This window comes from Pelobates fuscus, chromosome 1 (assembly GCF_036172605.1).
Source record: "Pelobates fuscus isolate aPelFus1 chromosome 1, aPelFus1.pri, whole genome shotgun sequence".
In the NCBI taxonomy this organism is placed as follows: Eukaryota; Metazoa; Chordata; class Amphibia; order Anura; family Pelobatidae; genus Pelobates; species Pelobates fuscus.
This window is the reverse complement of record NC_086317.1, coordinates 168,808,970-168,825,709: the sequence shown is the minus strand read 5'-3', so window position 1 is coordinate 168,825,709 and position 16,740 is coordinate 168,808,970. Positions and strand designations below refer to the sequence as shown.

Below are 16,740 nucleotides of genomic sequence, written 5' to 3'. Positions count from 1 at the left end.
ACTAATGAGACAGAGAGGGGTATTTTTATATACACCCCTATATATACTATTCTATAGGCACCCAGACCACTTCAGCTGATTAAAGTGATCTGGATGTAGTGTCCCAGGGCCCTTAACCCTGCAGAAGTATCTCTTATGCACAAGGCTGGAATGATGAAGAGTGTGCCAGGATTCCAGCGATAGCCAGTTTAGCTCTTTTAACATGTCACAATGGTGGGCAAGTACGTAATTACATTTTAGTACAAATTATACAATGTATTAAATTTATGAAGGTGGGTTGTGCATTTGTTGCATTGTTTTCCTTACTGTAAGGCTTAGGCAGGATTTGTTTCTGTACAGGGGGCCCTAGTTTTGGATAAAGTTTTTAAGAGATTTTTTCAGTGTGAGACCAAAATAGAGATTGGGGTCTAGCAACATACCGTATTTATTGGCGTATAACACGCACTTTTTCTCCCTGAAAATAGGGGGCAAATGATATGTGCGTGTTATACGCCGATATACATATTTTTCGCTCCATATGACGCAAAAGTGAGGGGAAATGTCTGTGCGTCTTATGGAGCGAATGTGAAGGTTTACTTACCTGTCTTGAAGCGTGGGCCGGTGTTCAGCGCACACCGCGGTACTGGAACTTCAATTTCAGGTTCCGGTTTCCGGCGGGACTGAAAGGAAGTGCGCACTCAGTGTGCACACTTCCTTTCAGTGCCGCCGGTAACCGGAACTTGAAATTTAAGTTCCTGTACCGCGGTGCGCGCTGTGAAGCTGGCCCACGCTTCAAGACAGGTATGTAATTATGGGACAAGGGGAGGGAAAGTGCACTGTGGGACAAGGGGAGGGGGGGGACACTATGGGAGGGGAGGAGAACACTATGGGATGAGGGGGGGAATACTATGGGGGGGGAGAATACTATGGAAAGGGGGGGAACACTATGGGATGAGGGTGGGGGAACACTATGGGAGGGGGGGGAGAATACTATGGGAGGGGGGGGAATTTCCTTCTTAAAATGAGGTGCGTGTTATACGCTTGGGCGTGTTATACGCCAATAAATACGGTACTTAGATATTTGAATTTGTTCTGATACATAGTTGTTGCTTTTGTAGTTTATGTAATTTAGGTACAGTTCCAAAGATCATTGTGACAGTTTTGTCAGTGTTTAGGAAGAGTTATCTGCTATCCACTTTTCTCCCTCTGCAAACTGGTCTTGGAGCACAGCCTCAAGCTGCGGTAGGTTAGGTTTACTAGCGTAGATTACAGTGTCATCTGTATACATGTGTACAGTTGAGGCTTTGCAGACATTAGGTAGATTATTTATAAATAATGTAAATAGCAGGGGACTGAGTATGGGGCCTTGGGGAACACCACACATCACCGGGAGAGGGAAGTAGGCACTATCAGAAATGGTCACATATTGCGATCGGTCTGATACATATGATCAAAACTAGGTTAGCGGATAATCATCAATACCTGAGTTTTAAGTTTTTGCAAAAGAATGCCATGGTCCACTGTTGTCATAACTAGACACTTAAAACTTGTAATTGTAAATATCAGATATCTGCCAACATTGTTTACATTTTTCTCAAGTGTAAAAATGTCTCCAGAGCTCTGCATAGGACCATGCAATTATTGGATCTTTTGTTAACTTGTTATTAATGTAACATGTCCTTTAACTCAACTTGTATGTTGCCAGAAGTCAGTGGTCTGGATAATTTTTACCCAGTTGTAGGGGAGAATCAATTGTTGTAGGGGAGAATCAATATATTTACTGTTTAAGTATTTGATTGTGCTAGAATTGGGTCACCCCTTACCCTGTATGTTGCAGTTTTACCTGCTTACACTATAACAATTTTAATATTTTTTTGTGTGCATCCCAACAGATTCGTTACTGGAAGGCTGGAGATAAGGAGGCCGCTGCAGACAGGGTGAGATCTGCTGGCCTGGACACTGAGGCACGTGTCAGTGGCCTGAGACCAGACACTACCTATCACTTTACTGTTCGTGCTTACAACCGTGCTGGTACTGGGCCCTCCAGTCCTACAGCTAACATTACTACCACCAAAGCACGTGAGTATAAAGCAACATGCATCCTAACCTGGCTCTATGTGTAAAACCTGCACTATAGTCAGTCCGTGGACACCAAATCACAGTGAAAGGTTTTAAAGATTAATTTTTTTAACAACTATGTAATTATTATTATTATTATTTTTTATTTTTTTTTATATTGTCTTTTAGTGTTCACATAAAACATACAAAATATCTAAATATGTTATACAAAGGTTGTAGTAGCGGAGTCGGCCTGAAAGGACCACAGATTGTTTTGCCCATTTGATCCGGCAGAATATACGATAAACTGTGCAAGTTACTTTTAGATACATTTGTTCCGATAAGCCATAGAATAATTAGCTGCCAAAAATATTATAACTAGATGTCAGTAAAAGAAAAATTACATGTTGCATTTAAAAAAACAAATAGAGCACATTACATGTAGATCAATAAACAAATCGTTTTACATGCATAAATTGTAACAGTTTCAGCATTCAACCAATCGGACCATTTTATATAATTTTACCGGCGTGGTCAGTTTTACCGTGCCTCTTGTGCTTGCTTCAATCTCCCCCAACAAGACTACCTCAGGTGTTTTTCTCAGAAATTGCAACCAGGAAACCCAAATCTCAAGGAAAGTTTGGTAGCATCGAACCAAAGAGTAACGTACTTTCCTCACTAAGTCCTAGACCTTCTACTTTATAAATTCATTCCTTGAGGGAAGATATATTTTCCGATTTCCAATGTATTGGAATAACAATTTTGGCGGTGTTTAAGAGATGGGGTCTATACCCGATGCTGATGTCATGTGGCCAAGGGCCAAGGAGCTGTGCGGTCTGACCCTGCTGAACAGGTTACTCGGGGCGGTGACTACCGATGCAGCTCTGAACCTAAGAGATAGAGGTTAACGACTCACGATCTGGCGACACAGCCTCCCACTTCGGCCCTCGGAGGACCAAGCATACCACAAGCAGCTGCAGCACCGGAGACACCAGCGTGTTCGGATGAACGCTCTGGAGGACACTCACTCCCGTTACACAGAACGAGCAGGTGTCAGTCAGCAGTGGGATTCCCCCTCCGAGAGCGGTCTCAGGACCACCATGATGGCGGCTCCCCGATTGGACAGTACGGACGGCCCAGATTGGCTTGGGTGATAACAGCGACGACAATATTAAAGCGACTGATGATAATTTTAGCTCCGGTGTGGGTAGCCGCAGGGGGAGACAAAGTGGTAAATCGTTATGTAGCAGCTTACTCACTTGCACCACAGCAAGCCTGCAGTCTAAATCTTGCCATACACACTTCACATAGCCTGCACAAAGCCAGATAGACAGACCAGATGCTTTACATGCTATTTTAAGATCACATATTCTCTAAGAGTGCTGCAGCTATTGAGCCTGCAGTCAAATGTCTATGCATGTTGCCCACCCATCTAAACATCTAAAAGTGAAACCTAAGCCTATAAGTAAACCTAACCCAACATGCTTCTCACTACTGATGTTTAACAGCCACTAATCACTAGTATGTACTCACTGTATATTTACTGTCTCTACCTTGATGACCATAAAGTGAACCGACATAAGAGACATACAAAGTTAGCCTGTATTACACATGTTACAAATTAAAAAAATTGTGCCTTTCTCTGAATGTCATGCATATCCAAAACCTGTACTTGTCTTCAAATTGCCTGTAACTGATGTCGTGACATTGCAAGCATACCTATGTTATTCCGTGCACAACAAAAATAAAGAATAAAAAAAAAAAAAATGTAAAAAAAGAAAGATACGAAAACCAAAATGAGTTAAAATAATTGGTTATCCCTAGTGAAAATTTATGATTTTGCCTGTGGAAAACAGCATGGTTTAATGTATGGTCCATAAGTAAATAACAAACAACACGGTCACCCGTGGAAAAGTGATAAAACACAAAAACTTTAACTTAACTGATAGGTACACGGCCTCCCAGGGTTATCTCCCAGCTGATAACCGAAATTGCAGGAATATATAGTTGATGGGATATTTTGGGATATTGCTAGTGTACCTATAATAGAGGACAAAACATAGTGCAAATATTGCTAATAAAATATAGTGAAAGTTGACAGTGATCAGAATGCACTCACATATTCCAAGATAATACAGCGTATTATAGGTGCCTCCCCTGATGGAAATGGGGGGTATGTTCCTTTTAAAAATTCCCTCCTCAAGTGATAGCCGATAGGGTATCCAGGTCAGTACGAAGTCTCACAGACAGCAGCCAAAGGAATACTTTAAAGGCAATGTATTCACTTGAAAAAGGTTAAATTGAATAAAATATAGTAAAAACAAATAAGAGATGCTGGTCCTACGCGTTTCGTCCTTATACAGCAAGGACTTCCTCAGGGACCTCTTTCAGCAAAACAAATTTAACAGGTACATAAAACAGCATCCTAAAAACGCTAACAATAAAAAGCTATTATATAGGGCTAAGCCCTCCAAGTCATTGGTGGAATAGTGGGTGTCTTCCAGATGCCTGGTTCCAATTCGTCAGAATCTTCCTCTCAGGTGTTGCTGTTTAGCCGCAATGAAAAAGCCGGGTCCGTTCGAAGCTCCAGCCACTTCCGCATTCGTCATGCGCCACGTCATACGTCATGCGTCACGTGTATAATTGCCGATCACGTGATCTTTGTGCGTTCCAAGCTCGGGAAGCAAAATGGCTGTGCGTTCCACAGCGTTTATAACAGCTTAAAGAAGCATCTAATGTGTAACTCAGGCACTAGGAATAAAAAACTATTAGAATATATTCTTTGATCACATTAGAAAAATATCTCAAACTAAATAATACGTCCTCTAAATGTAATAATAACATTGACCAAGTTAAAATGAATGAAAAACTTCCCATCCAAGTCAATGATTCATTACATCCATTGTAACTTTACTTAATCGCTAGTAATACTGATAGTGAATTCATACAATAACAATAATGCTAATTTTAATTTTAATTATAATTTTACTTGATTACTAAACATACTGATGGTGAATTCAAACAATATTTTAGTGAATTCGTATATTAGTGACAATATTGTTATCGTTATCCATTAAAGTGACATTATAAAATGAATTCACATTCTCAATCGTGAATTCATTTTGAAAAAAGTGACATACAATGAACACTCAATGGTTGAACACTCAATGTTCATTCCAAAAAAGGTGACATAGAAAATATACATTTACTCCTAAAATAGTGTTATATTTTACTGGGTATTTGAATTATATTATATTATATTTTACTGTGCATTTGATTTAAAGACATTTTTTAAAATTCCCGAATCCAATTGAGAAAAAAGATGATGATGAGTCTCTAATGACATACAGAGAAAATTTAAGCCCAAGTCCAAATTCTTCCCTGCACACAGTAAAGGGTCACATTTGGAAACCTTTGAAGACCTAGTCGAAAAGGATTTTGAAAAATGGGTAGGCAAGAGAAAAAGAGGAGGGAACCAAGTACATAATCTAACTAAGGGGGAGCAAGCAGCACTAAAAGATCTAACCTCTAGAGAGGACATTGTCATAAAGGAAGCGGATAAAGGGGGGGCAATAGTCATTATGTCAGAGCAGTATTATCGCCAAGAGGCTTCCAACATCTTGGCGGATGGGAATACGTATAAAAAACTTAAAAATGACCCCTCTCAGGTGTTTAATATGGAACTAAAAACCCTTTTAGAAGAGGCCAGAAATGAAAATATCATTACAAAAAGAAATTTTGATTATCTTTGGAACCCCTATCCAGTCATCCCTATTTTTTATTTTATCCCCAAGATTCATAAAAACCTTACAAGTCCCCCAGGGCGTCCGATTATAAGCGGGATCGAATCAATCATGGCCAACTTGTCAGCCTTTTTAGACTTCTATCTACAAAAATATGCACAAAGGGCATGGTCATACACTAAGGATACGAAATCCTTTTTACAGGAAATTGAAAGTTTGGAATGGCAGGAAGATTACAGTTGGGCTACACTAGATATAACCTCATTGTATACAGTCATCAGTCACCATCTTGGGCTTGAAGCAGTGGCCTTTTATTTGCATCAGGATGAAGATATTTCCCTCGGCCTTAGATCTTTTATTTTGTGGGGCATCCAGTTTATATTGGAACATAATTTTTTCCTTTTTGATCAATCATTTTATCTTCAGCTGGTAGGAACCGCCATGGGTACCAGGTTCGCCCCCAGTTATGCCAACATATACATGCGCAGATGGGAATACCTCTGCGTACGTCTGGGGCATGACTGGGTGGTGAACCTGGTCCTATGGCGGCGATATATCGATGACGTGATCGTCATTTGGAAAGGGTCGGACTCTGAATTTATGACTTTTGTTAACCATCTAAATCAGAATGAATACAATTTAAAATTTTCCCCAGTGTGGAACCGCAGAGAAATACATTTCTTAGATCTCACCTTATTCTGTGATAATAATAAGATAAAATCCAAATGTTTTTTTAAGCCAACTGACGGGAATAGCTACGTTCATAAACATAGTTGCCACCACCAGCCTTGGCTTAAGGGCATTGCCAAAGGACAACTAACTAGAGTAAGGAGAAACTGCTCACACACGGAGGATTTTCAAGCACAGGCCCAACATATAGCCGGTAAGCTGGTTAAAAAAGGTTACAATCAAAAACAGATTAATAGAGACATCCATATGATGTCCAAGAGAAATAGGAATGAGCTTCTAGCGGATGGCCCTAGTAATAAGAAGAAAAAAACAGGGGAGAATTTCAAACAGGCTTTTTTCACACAATACAGTGTAGACCATTCAAAAATACAGAGGAGTTTGTATAAATTTTGGCCTATATTGTTAGAGGATCCCATTTTGGGGGAACACCTATCTAATAGACCAAGAATCATTTATAGGAAACAACAAAACCTCAAGAATATACTAGCACCCAGTTATGCCCTAAAGAATGGATCCACAAGTAGAAATAAAAAAGAGCTAAAAGGTTTTAAGGGGTGCAAAAGCTGTAAAGCGTGTTCACAAGTTAACACGGACAAAGTTACATCATATAGCAGTTTTGTAACAGGGAAATCCTTTCCAATTAAATCAGAAATTGGCTGCCGCACAACCTGTGTGGTATATCTTCTGCAGTGCCCATGCGGCAGCCAATATGTTGGCCGCACAAAAAGATGCCTAAAAGTAAGACTTCTAGAACACATAAATAATATAAAGAAACGATTGGAGACCCACTCAGTCCCCCTCCATTGTAACAGTTGCCCATCTTTTTGTTTGAAGGGACTGCGCTGTATAGGGATAGAACAAATCCAACCCCACTGGAGAGGGGGTAATAAAGAGAAAAGATTGGCACAAAGAGAATCTTTTTGGATTCACAGGTTACGCACTCTCACCCCTAGGGGTTTGAATGTGGACATGGATATCGTTTGTTTTTTGAATTAATTGAATGTATATATCTTTAAATCAAATGCACAGTAAAATATAATATAATATAATTCAAATACCCAGTAAAATATAACACTATTTTAGGAGTAAATGTATATTTTCTATGTCACCTTTTTTGGAATGAACATTGAGTGTTCAACCATTTATGCTATTCTACACAATATGGATATGTAACTGAATATATGAATAAATATTCATGTCACTTCACATTAATGGTGATATGGCCTTTTCAGTCTTGAGTAAATTTTGAGTGTTTAATTATTTGTTTAATCATCCTATACAATATGGACGTGCAATTGAATATAGGAAAATGGACATTGTATGTCACTTTTTTCAAAATGAATTCACGATTGAGAATGTGAATTCATTTTATAATGTCACTTTAATGGATAACGATAACAGTATTGTCACTAATATACAAATTCACTAAAATATTGTTTGAATTCACCATCAGTATGTTTAGTAATCAAGTAAAATTATAATTAAAATTAGCATTATTGTTATTGTATGAATTCACTATCAGTATTACTAGCGATTAAGTAAAGTTACAATGGATGTAATGAATGATTTACTTGGATGGGAAGTTTTTCATTCATTTTAACTTGGTCAATGTTATTATTACATTTAGAGGACGTATTATTTAGTTTGAGATATTTTTCTAATGTGATCAAAGAATATATTCTAATAGTTTTTTATTCCTAGTGCCTACAGCCATTTTGCTTCCCGAGCTTGGAACGCACAAAGATCACGTGATCGGCAAATCGACAATTATACACGTGACACATGACGTATGACGTGGCGCATGACGAATGCGGAAGTGGCTGGAGCTTCGAACGGACCCGGCTTTTTCATTGCGGCTAAACAGCAACACCTGAGAGGAAGATTCTGACGAATTGGAACCAGGCATCTGGAAGACACCCACTATTCCACCAATGACTTGGAGGGCTTAGCCCTATATAATAGCTTTTTATTGTTAGCGTTTTTAGGATGCTGTTTTATGTACCTGTTAAATTTGTTTTGCTGAAAGAGGTCCCTGAGGAAGTCCTTGCTGTATAAGGACGAAACGCGTAGGACCAGCATCTCTTATTTGTTTTTACTATATTTTATTCAATTTAACCTTTTTCAAGTGAATACATTGCCTTTAAAGTATTCCTTTGGCTGCTGTCTGTGAGACTTCGTACTGACCTGGATACCCTATCGGCTATCACTTGAGGAGGGAATTTTTAAAAGGAACATACCCCCCATTTCCATCAGGGGAGGCACCTATAATACGCTGTATTATCTTGGAATATGTGAGTGCATTCTGATCACTGTCAACTTTCACTATATTTTATTAGCAATATTTGCACTATGTTTTGTCCTCTATTATAGGTACACTAGCAATATCCCAAAATATCCCATCAACTATATATGGTCCATAAGTAAGACTGGGATTATTATAGAAGGCAGCCCCCTGCTCCAGATTCTCTCTGGTTCCTACAACAATGTTTGAGAGAAACAATGGAGGTGTGTAAGCAAGAGAGTACATTTTATATGTGTACTATATGGCCCTACAAATATCCTTCCTAGTAGCTTTGGAAATGCGACCTTGTGGCTGGAACTAAACCGTGCCAAAACAATGCTTTGGACAGTTAGATATAAATACATCTGCAGTTCCAGGAATTTCCATGTTTTATTTAGCTTTTGTACTGGATCAATATTTATTTGCAGAGTTCTTTTTATTATTTTTGTTAAAGCTGTGTATTTTTATTATTAAAGGTTTAAGTAAGACTAAATAATTCAAGACATTGAGTAATGTTTATAAAATATATATCATTGGGTTGGTGAACCAGGGTAGGGTAAGGCAGATTTTGTAAATGTTGGTCTTTGGTATTTGTGCACTCTTTAGGAAGGTGCAAAGTGTTTGGAAGTTACTTCAAGTGTCCTTAAGTAACCCACTTGCTCACACTCCAGACGCCTACAGCGCTTTAGCTTGCTGAAATGCTTTAAACATTTTACATAAAGGGCAGATTTCAATAGCAATTGGCTCTTTTATAAATGAACCTTCTTTATAACCCCAGGCTGCCAATCAAACAACAGGTAATGTTACTTACTGGTTTGGTTATCTCAGTGGAGCTAAACTCAAGAGGCAGAAATTGCTCAGAGCACCTGCCTTACATAGAGCTGCATTGAGAAGTCTTTGATTGGACAGCTACAGAAAGTATGGGTGGGATTAGTGGAGGTCCTGCAAAGGCTGCAGACAAGAGATCTGCAAGCTGTTTTTAGATATAAGAAAAGTAAATCATGCATATTTCCATGTGTTTATATAGGCAGCGGAGTGTCCCTTTGAAGTAAATAAGTAGGTAGGTGTCCTAACATTTAGGAACTCCGTGTTTGATGTTTTTGTAAATCAAGGTGTCTCTTAATACTTTGAAGATTTTTTTTTGGTCTTTTTTTCCCCTTATACTTTTTAAGTGACTATTAGTAGATCACTGTTTTTATCAATTTCCCCCTCTTCCACCTTCATACATAGACCATATGCCATTCTGGATTAAGATATTTTGTTCACATTGTGTTGATTTCTATATTTAATTTTATTTTTCACACCTCACAAATTATTTGTTTTATATATGTGGCAAGTAAACCTAAAATTACAAATAATGAGAAGTGGCAGTACCCCTTTAAAGAAATATAATATTTTTGCAGTCATAGTATACTTTTCAGTCTCCAGTTGTTTCTGGCTTCAAGGCATCAATGGTTTTACATTATTCTCTCTACAGCTCCGAGCCGGCCACCTGGAAACATCTCATGGACACTTTCTCGTTCAAATGTAAACCTGAAGTGGGATCCAGTTATAGCATTAAAGAATGAATCATTAGTCACGGGGTACAAGGTAACTGTTCGTTGAGAAATTATGAAAATGCCTGATGCGAAAGATCATTGTTGTTCCTTTAAAGGACCACTAAAGCCACCCAGACCACTTCATCTGTTTGAAATGGTCTGCTAGGAGTGACCCTGTCCTATTACCCTGAAGTGTAAGACAATGCACTGTTTTAGAAAGTGCAATTCTTACATTTCAAGGTTAAATCCACCTCTAGTGTCTTCCTGAGAGCCACTAGAGGCACTTCCACTGCCCTGGCTGAGTAAAACTTGGTCATGCGACACAGAAACTCATAGGAAAGTACTGAATACAATGCATGTCTATGTGGAGGCTTGGATGCGCGTGTGGCGATCACTGCGCATGCAAATCAGGTAGGCCAAGCCCCCTCAATGACGTTGCAGGAGGTGGAGAGGTAAGCAGTGCTTTGAGAGCCTGGTGTTGGAAAAAGGTAAGTAAAGCTTTTTATTTATTATTTGTTATTGCAAACTGGGAAATGGCCTCTATATAACTAAGGACAGGGACACTCTAGCATTAGGAATACAGTTTTGTATTCCTAATGCTATAATGTTCATTTAATACTCTTTAATACTTTAACAATTATGTAGCCTTTGTTGACATTGGCAGTAAATTGTACATATAGATTTTAGTCATTAAATTGATTACATTGGTTTTTCACTGTACATACTCTAGCAATTGTTAAATTAGATATAGGTAATTTTAAGGAAAACTTTTCTACAGTACACGCTGTAGTGCTTATGGTACTTGGAGTGTTCATTTAACATCAAGACTAAGTACAACATGGCCTTTTTAAACAGCCCTGACTTCCATCTCCTTCTCTCTTGGCTATTTTGCTATTAATCACTGTGTCTCAGTCTTAATGAGTGGAATCAGTTATATCCACAGGATAAAGCTCAGCTATCATTTCTATTTAATTAAATTAATAGAGCTGAATTATTTAAGGTGGAGCAAACAGTCGTTGACTAACAAATACACATTGATGCTAACTACATATTCTAAAGAAACTAGCTGTCTACCTAACTCCCTACTGAAGGTGGAGCAAACAGACTGTGCTAATATTTTTTATGAAAAAATGTTTAAAAAAGAAAACTAAAAAAGATGTAATATTGCAGAATGAACAGAACTGATTCACAGCTAATCAAAGCAAAGAGAATGCCATATTTAAGGCCAAAGTAAACAGACTGGAAGCACAGCTTATTAGAAGAATTTTTCAAGTTTGACTATTTTGTCCTTAAATGTGAAATTCCAACAATTCTTACTTCAGTGAATAAGCCTGTCAGTAGATGGGTATTAATCTAACCTGACCCCTGACCCCTCCACAGATGCTCTATCGTTTGGATTCTCAGTCCTCTCCGACCCTCTATGTAACAAGCAAGACACGAATGGAGCTTCCACTGCCTGAAGGAGCCAGCCACGTGACCATACAGCTACGGGCCACAGGGAAAGGAGGAGATGGGGCCGCCTCAGAAGTTCATATTCCCACAGATTCTGGTAACGATGATTTCTCCATATTATTATTGCTCCATACAGCCCAATATAATTAATCCTATTAATCTGTATAAACTTACAACATGTCCAATAAAACCTTCTTGTGACGATTCCTCCCATTGTATCATATATTGGTTCCCTATATCTAATGCTATTTAGATGGTTCCCCATGCTATCTAATGCAGCATTCTTGTCACTGTTGCTAATATGGACTGAGGCAGGATACTGCTTAGTGTATTACCTGCATTATTGTAGGGCTAGAATATATGAGGAGTCTGATCACAGTGTCAAATAAAAATCAGGAGATCAGAGGATACTGAACTAAGGTGTATACTGTATATGCCCTACTCTACCTCAGGATTCAAGCAGCGTTTATTTTTTTTATTTACTACTGGTATTTGTAATGCGCCAACATATTAATCAGCACTATTCACGAAACACAAAGGTTTGGTGAATTCATTCCAAATGGCAAAATGTTTTTTTTTAGATATTTTCAAAATTAACAACGAATAACAAAAAATTACAACTTGGGATAAAGGTCAATTGTTGGAATAAACACAGGCAAATAATGGTTGGCACATATATCAGATGTTGAATAGGATTAAGGAACATCTGGTCCCACTCGTCGTTTCGTTAAAAGTCCAGGCAAAGAGCCGACCTCGTCTGCAGACTTTCAAGAGAACAATAAACAGGTGTAGTGCATCCACCGAAGGGGTTGAAACGTGCAATTTTGCTATCCAAGGGTAAGCTACAGGCAAAATGTACGTTTACATAGCCATGGTGCAACTATAGCTAAGTTGGGGATTTTTTTCATATCAGTTAGTTTAGAATTGGGTTTAATTTGCAAAAATTCTGTGTTTGGTTAACACCTCTGCAGGTTTTAAGGAAGTGAAGAGCAGTGTGTCTTAGTTGCTAATGGTATGGTCATACAGAATTATATGGGTCAAGTGACAGAAAAATGATCAGATATAGCTGCCCATACTACACTGGAAAGCCGTACAATAACAGGTTAAAAAAACAGACCTAGCACACACAAAGAAATAATAGTGCTCCGGATGGTTGGTTAATAACCAATATAACAGGAAGGTGGGTGCAAGTTTGGATAGGTAATACAATACACGGTGATAAAAAAGTGAACAGAATCAGAAGTAGAATCTGACTGAGTTGGACTGAATCCATCTATGACATGACATCTTTTACTAACTATGTCTACAATCTCTCCTGTACATTCATTTTTAAAACTGTTTTATTATCCTGGATTAATTCATGCCTGTCTATTTTTGTTGTTATCATGATAGGTACAATCATGATGGTTGAAAATTCTGCCTCCGGTCCCGTATTTCAGGCTCTGCTGACAAACTCGGCAGTCTTATTGGTTCTGAGCCGGTACATTGTAGTCTGAAATCCTGGATCTATCACCCGTGTGACCTGTGGAAGACTGAAGAGACAGGGCTGACCATTTCATCTCCCCGAATCTCAAACATGACTATCCCTAAACACTAAAGAAAGTTTGAATGTTTTCAAATTTTGAAGGTGATAGTAAACAAGGGTTAAGCCTTTAATTCTGGGAGTTTGTGGAGGACACCATTAGTAGAAAATGGTTAAAACACCTGGAGCTTTTTTTTTTATCAAGGAAGCTGGGTTTAAGTTCAGATTGTGGGGGAATGCAGCACTTTTCTGATGTTACACATGAGAGGATTTTGTCGTATTAAGCCATGTGTACATGCTTTATAAATAGCAAGACTTTTTTTTCTAAAAAAAAAAACAACCTTTGTCTGTCATTTGTGTTTATTGCAGTATTGTAATATTTAGCAGCCATGTGAAGATGTACCCAGGGTATTTTACTTAAGGATACCTTGAGAAGAACAGTTCAACTTTGTGGTACAACAATGCTTTTCTATGCAATGCATACATGGGTTAAAGGGACACTCACCTGCCCAAATACAATAAATCACTGTTTAGTAGATATATCCCCAATGACAACATGCGTGTATTTAATTGTGGGTTCTTTTCTTTGGGGTTTATCTTAATAACAGCTTGCAAACAAAGCAGATCTCTTGTCTGCAGCCTTTGTTTTAAATCTTTTTATTGTATTTTTGAGCGCAAAATAAAATCAGGCACAGTTCAAAGAAGGTGAGAAACATGCGTTTTCCTGCGCAGAGGCCTATTAGGTCAGCAGAGGATCATAACAGAATAGCAAACTGGCACAGTCAGGCATAGTAACTTATACTGCGGAAACATATGTGACTGCATCTGGTTGGATCGTATAGTTATACAAATTCAACATTCAAGAATGAAGCCTAAAGATAACCTGGTGGCATCATGCGTCAATGTAATGGCATATTGATCAGTAGGCAGAAGCATGTTAGCAGGTCTTAATAACCATAGTTTTCCAATACAAATGTATGTGACCATGCATGCGTATAGTAAGAATTTAGTATTAATCAGCATAGATCAGGGTTTAGAGTGGCTCTAACAAGTATACATCTAAGATATGCTGTTTGTAGTAGGGAAACATGTAATACTAAGGTATAATGGTTCAAAGCCAGTGTGTGTGAAAAATGTTAGCATTCAATTAACGGTACATACAAGAGTAATTTTCTGCAGGTATCAATTGTAAACATAATGATATATTGGTCAGACTGCGTAGGTCTGCTTAAGAAAACTTAACTGGTTGCGTTATAACATCACCTAATAAGACCTACGCAAGTAGGCCAGCTACATTCAAAGTTTAGGAATGGCCCTTGTTAAAGTTAATTCTATCTATGCACGAGATAAGGCGAACATCAAAATTAAACACGTGTAAATGAGAAACACAGCACATTATGACATGGTAACGCAGTCATGCAATAGTATTAAACTGATGTGAGACTAAAACATAAAACACTTCATAGCGTAGTAGAACATAGCCTGAGTAGGCGAAATAGGACATTGTGCTGAAGCAATAATGATATGCATGACTTTGTGCTTCCAGGTAACATCAAATAAGAGAATGCATATACATAGAAAATGCATCATTACTATGATAGTTGGCTAAAACAAAGCTCTGTAAAAAATAAATAGAGTGGAAGAAAAAAAATTATGATGTCCAATCCTCAACATGGAGGGGTTACAGAAAAAGGAGTTATGCCCATTATGTGAAGACCCATGCTCGAGCATATACGGGACTAGACCCCAGTGCCCCCAAGGACCTTGAACCAGGCACGTACGGCCAGACATTAGGAAAATGTAAAAAAAAAAAAACATTTAAATAAATAAATAAAAGATAAAACAACACATTTCAATTCCCTCATTCCATCACCCACCAAAGTACCCCCACTCCCAAGCAGAAGCACATCTCTGCTGCAGGACATAAGTGCAGTACACCTCCTTTTCTTCCTCTTCAGCAAAAAGTACCCCAGGGTACTAAGACCCCCGCTATACCCCCAAGCCAGTCCCAAGTCAGTGCAGTCCATGTCACAGCCTACTGGACCCCCCCCCCCCCACCAAGAATCCACAGACCGCTTTACTCCTGCATCTCCCCTGTGCCACTTCAGCCCCTGTCAGGCGTGAATTGCCTCAAGACTCACCAAACTCCGGCAACACACATGTTGCAGATGTGTTTCACCTCCAGTCACCGCTACTACGAAGGATCGTGCAGACCGGCCCCACAGGGCTCTTAGAATCAGGGACATTTCACTCCAGGACCTCACCTCAAACCCGGAGAGTGAGGCCTCGGACATTCAAGGGGACGTACTAAAAGGAATGGTAGATTGGAATGCCCATAGACTTTAAAAAGGCAGTGGAATGCCCATAGAGAATAATGGAAGTAAAAGGAATGCCCATAGAGAATAATGGAAACAAAATATTTCAATTAGAGATGAAACTATTAGACATATGAAATAAATCTTTTGCTACAATACTCTCCAGATTCAGTGTCAATTTTTTTATATTGCGATTAGGTGGGATTAATAATGTGTACTATGGAATGAGAATGGTGAATAACTAAAGAGAATGCCCATAGACTATAATGGGAAGTAAAATATAAACTTCATTACAGGCAACTCTGTGTTACATAGCAAATTATGCTTCACCACAGGTGTTCCCCAAGTACAGCAGTAGATTATAAAATTAAAAGTAACTGGGATTATAGCCCTTTTCATTGGAATGGCAGGTAAATGATATAATGGAATGCCCATAGAATATAATTGGAAGCAATATGTGACTTGGAATCTGAACCGTGAAACATATCAGGTAAATCTTTTGCAGGCTTACTCTACGAGTTCAGTGGCAATTTTTTAAATTGAGATTAAGTGGGATTATCATTGCTTTCTATAGAATGACAATGGTGAATGATTAAAGAGAATGCCCATAGACTATATATTATAGCTCTTTTCTATGGAATGACAGGTGAATGATACAATGGAATGCCCATTGAGTATCGTGTATATCAACTCTTTTGTAAGGAAATCTGAAAGACATAGCAAGTTAAACATAGCATCTCTCCTTAGACAACTTAGACTACAACCCTTAATTGTAGCCCCTACACCCTACTACAGCTCCTACACCCTACTACAGCCCCCACACCCTACTACAGCCCCCACACCCTACTACAGTCCTTTAGTCCCCACTACAGCCCCCATACTCTTCTTTAACCCATATCCCCCTACTACAGCCCTGTGACGAACTACCCTTCGCCACTGGCTTTTGGAGAGGCCTTCTTGCCAGCCTCTTGCCCTGTGACTATGGCCCCTTGGGGTGTATTGCCCTTTAAAAACTCTATTTGTGCCTATTGTATTTTGGAGCACTGTTTCTGCCCCTTTAAATGGTACTGGTACAGTTCTGCACTTTTGAAGTGGCACTTCGGATGCAGCCGAAGTTGTAGAAGTGGCCGCCATTCGACAAACGAACACGTGGTGGCGGCCA

General features: G+C 38.8%; 1 protein-coding gene across 1 annotated transcript in view; it reads left to right on the top strand.

Moving 5' to 3' along the window:
* The window catches only part of CNTN2 (contactin 2), a 91,973-nt gene extending 77,401 nt beyond the window's left edge, over positions 1 to 14,572 (top strand). Inside the window, exons 20-23 of the mRNA XM_063452168.1 lie at positions 1,872 to 2,058; positions 10,229 to 10,341; positions 11,670 to 11,838; positions 13,134 to 14,572. Coding sequence (XP_063308238.1) covers positions 1,872 to 2,058; positions 10,229 to 10,341; positions 11,670 to 11,838; positions 13,134 to 13,237 — 573 coding nt within the window. The 3' untranslated portion in view covers positions 13,238 to 14,572. The remainder of the gene's footprint in view (positions 1 to 1,871; positions 2,059 to 10,228; positions 10,342 to 11,669; positions 11,839 to 13,133) is intronic.
* The last annotated feature ends 2,168 nt before the right edge of the window (positions 14,573 to 16,740 follow it).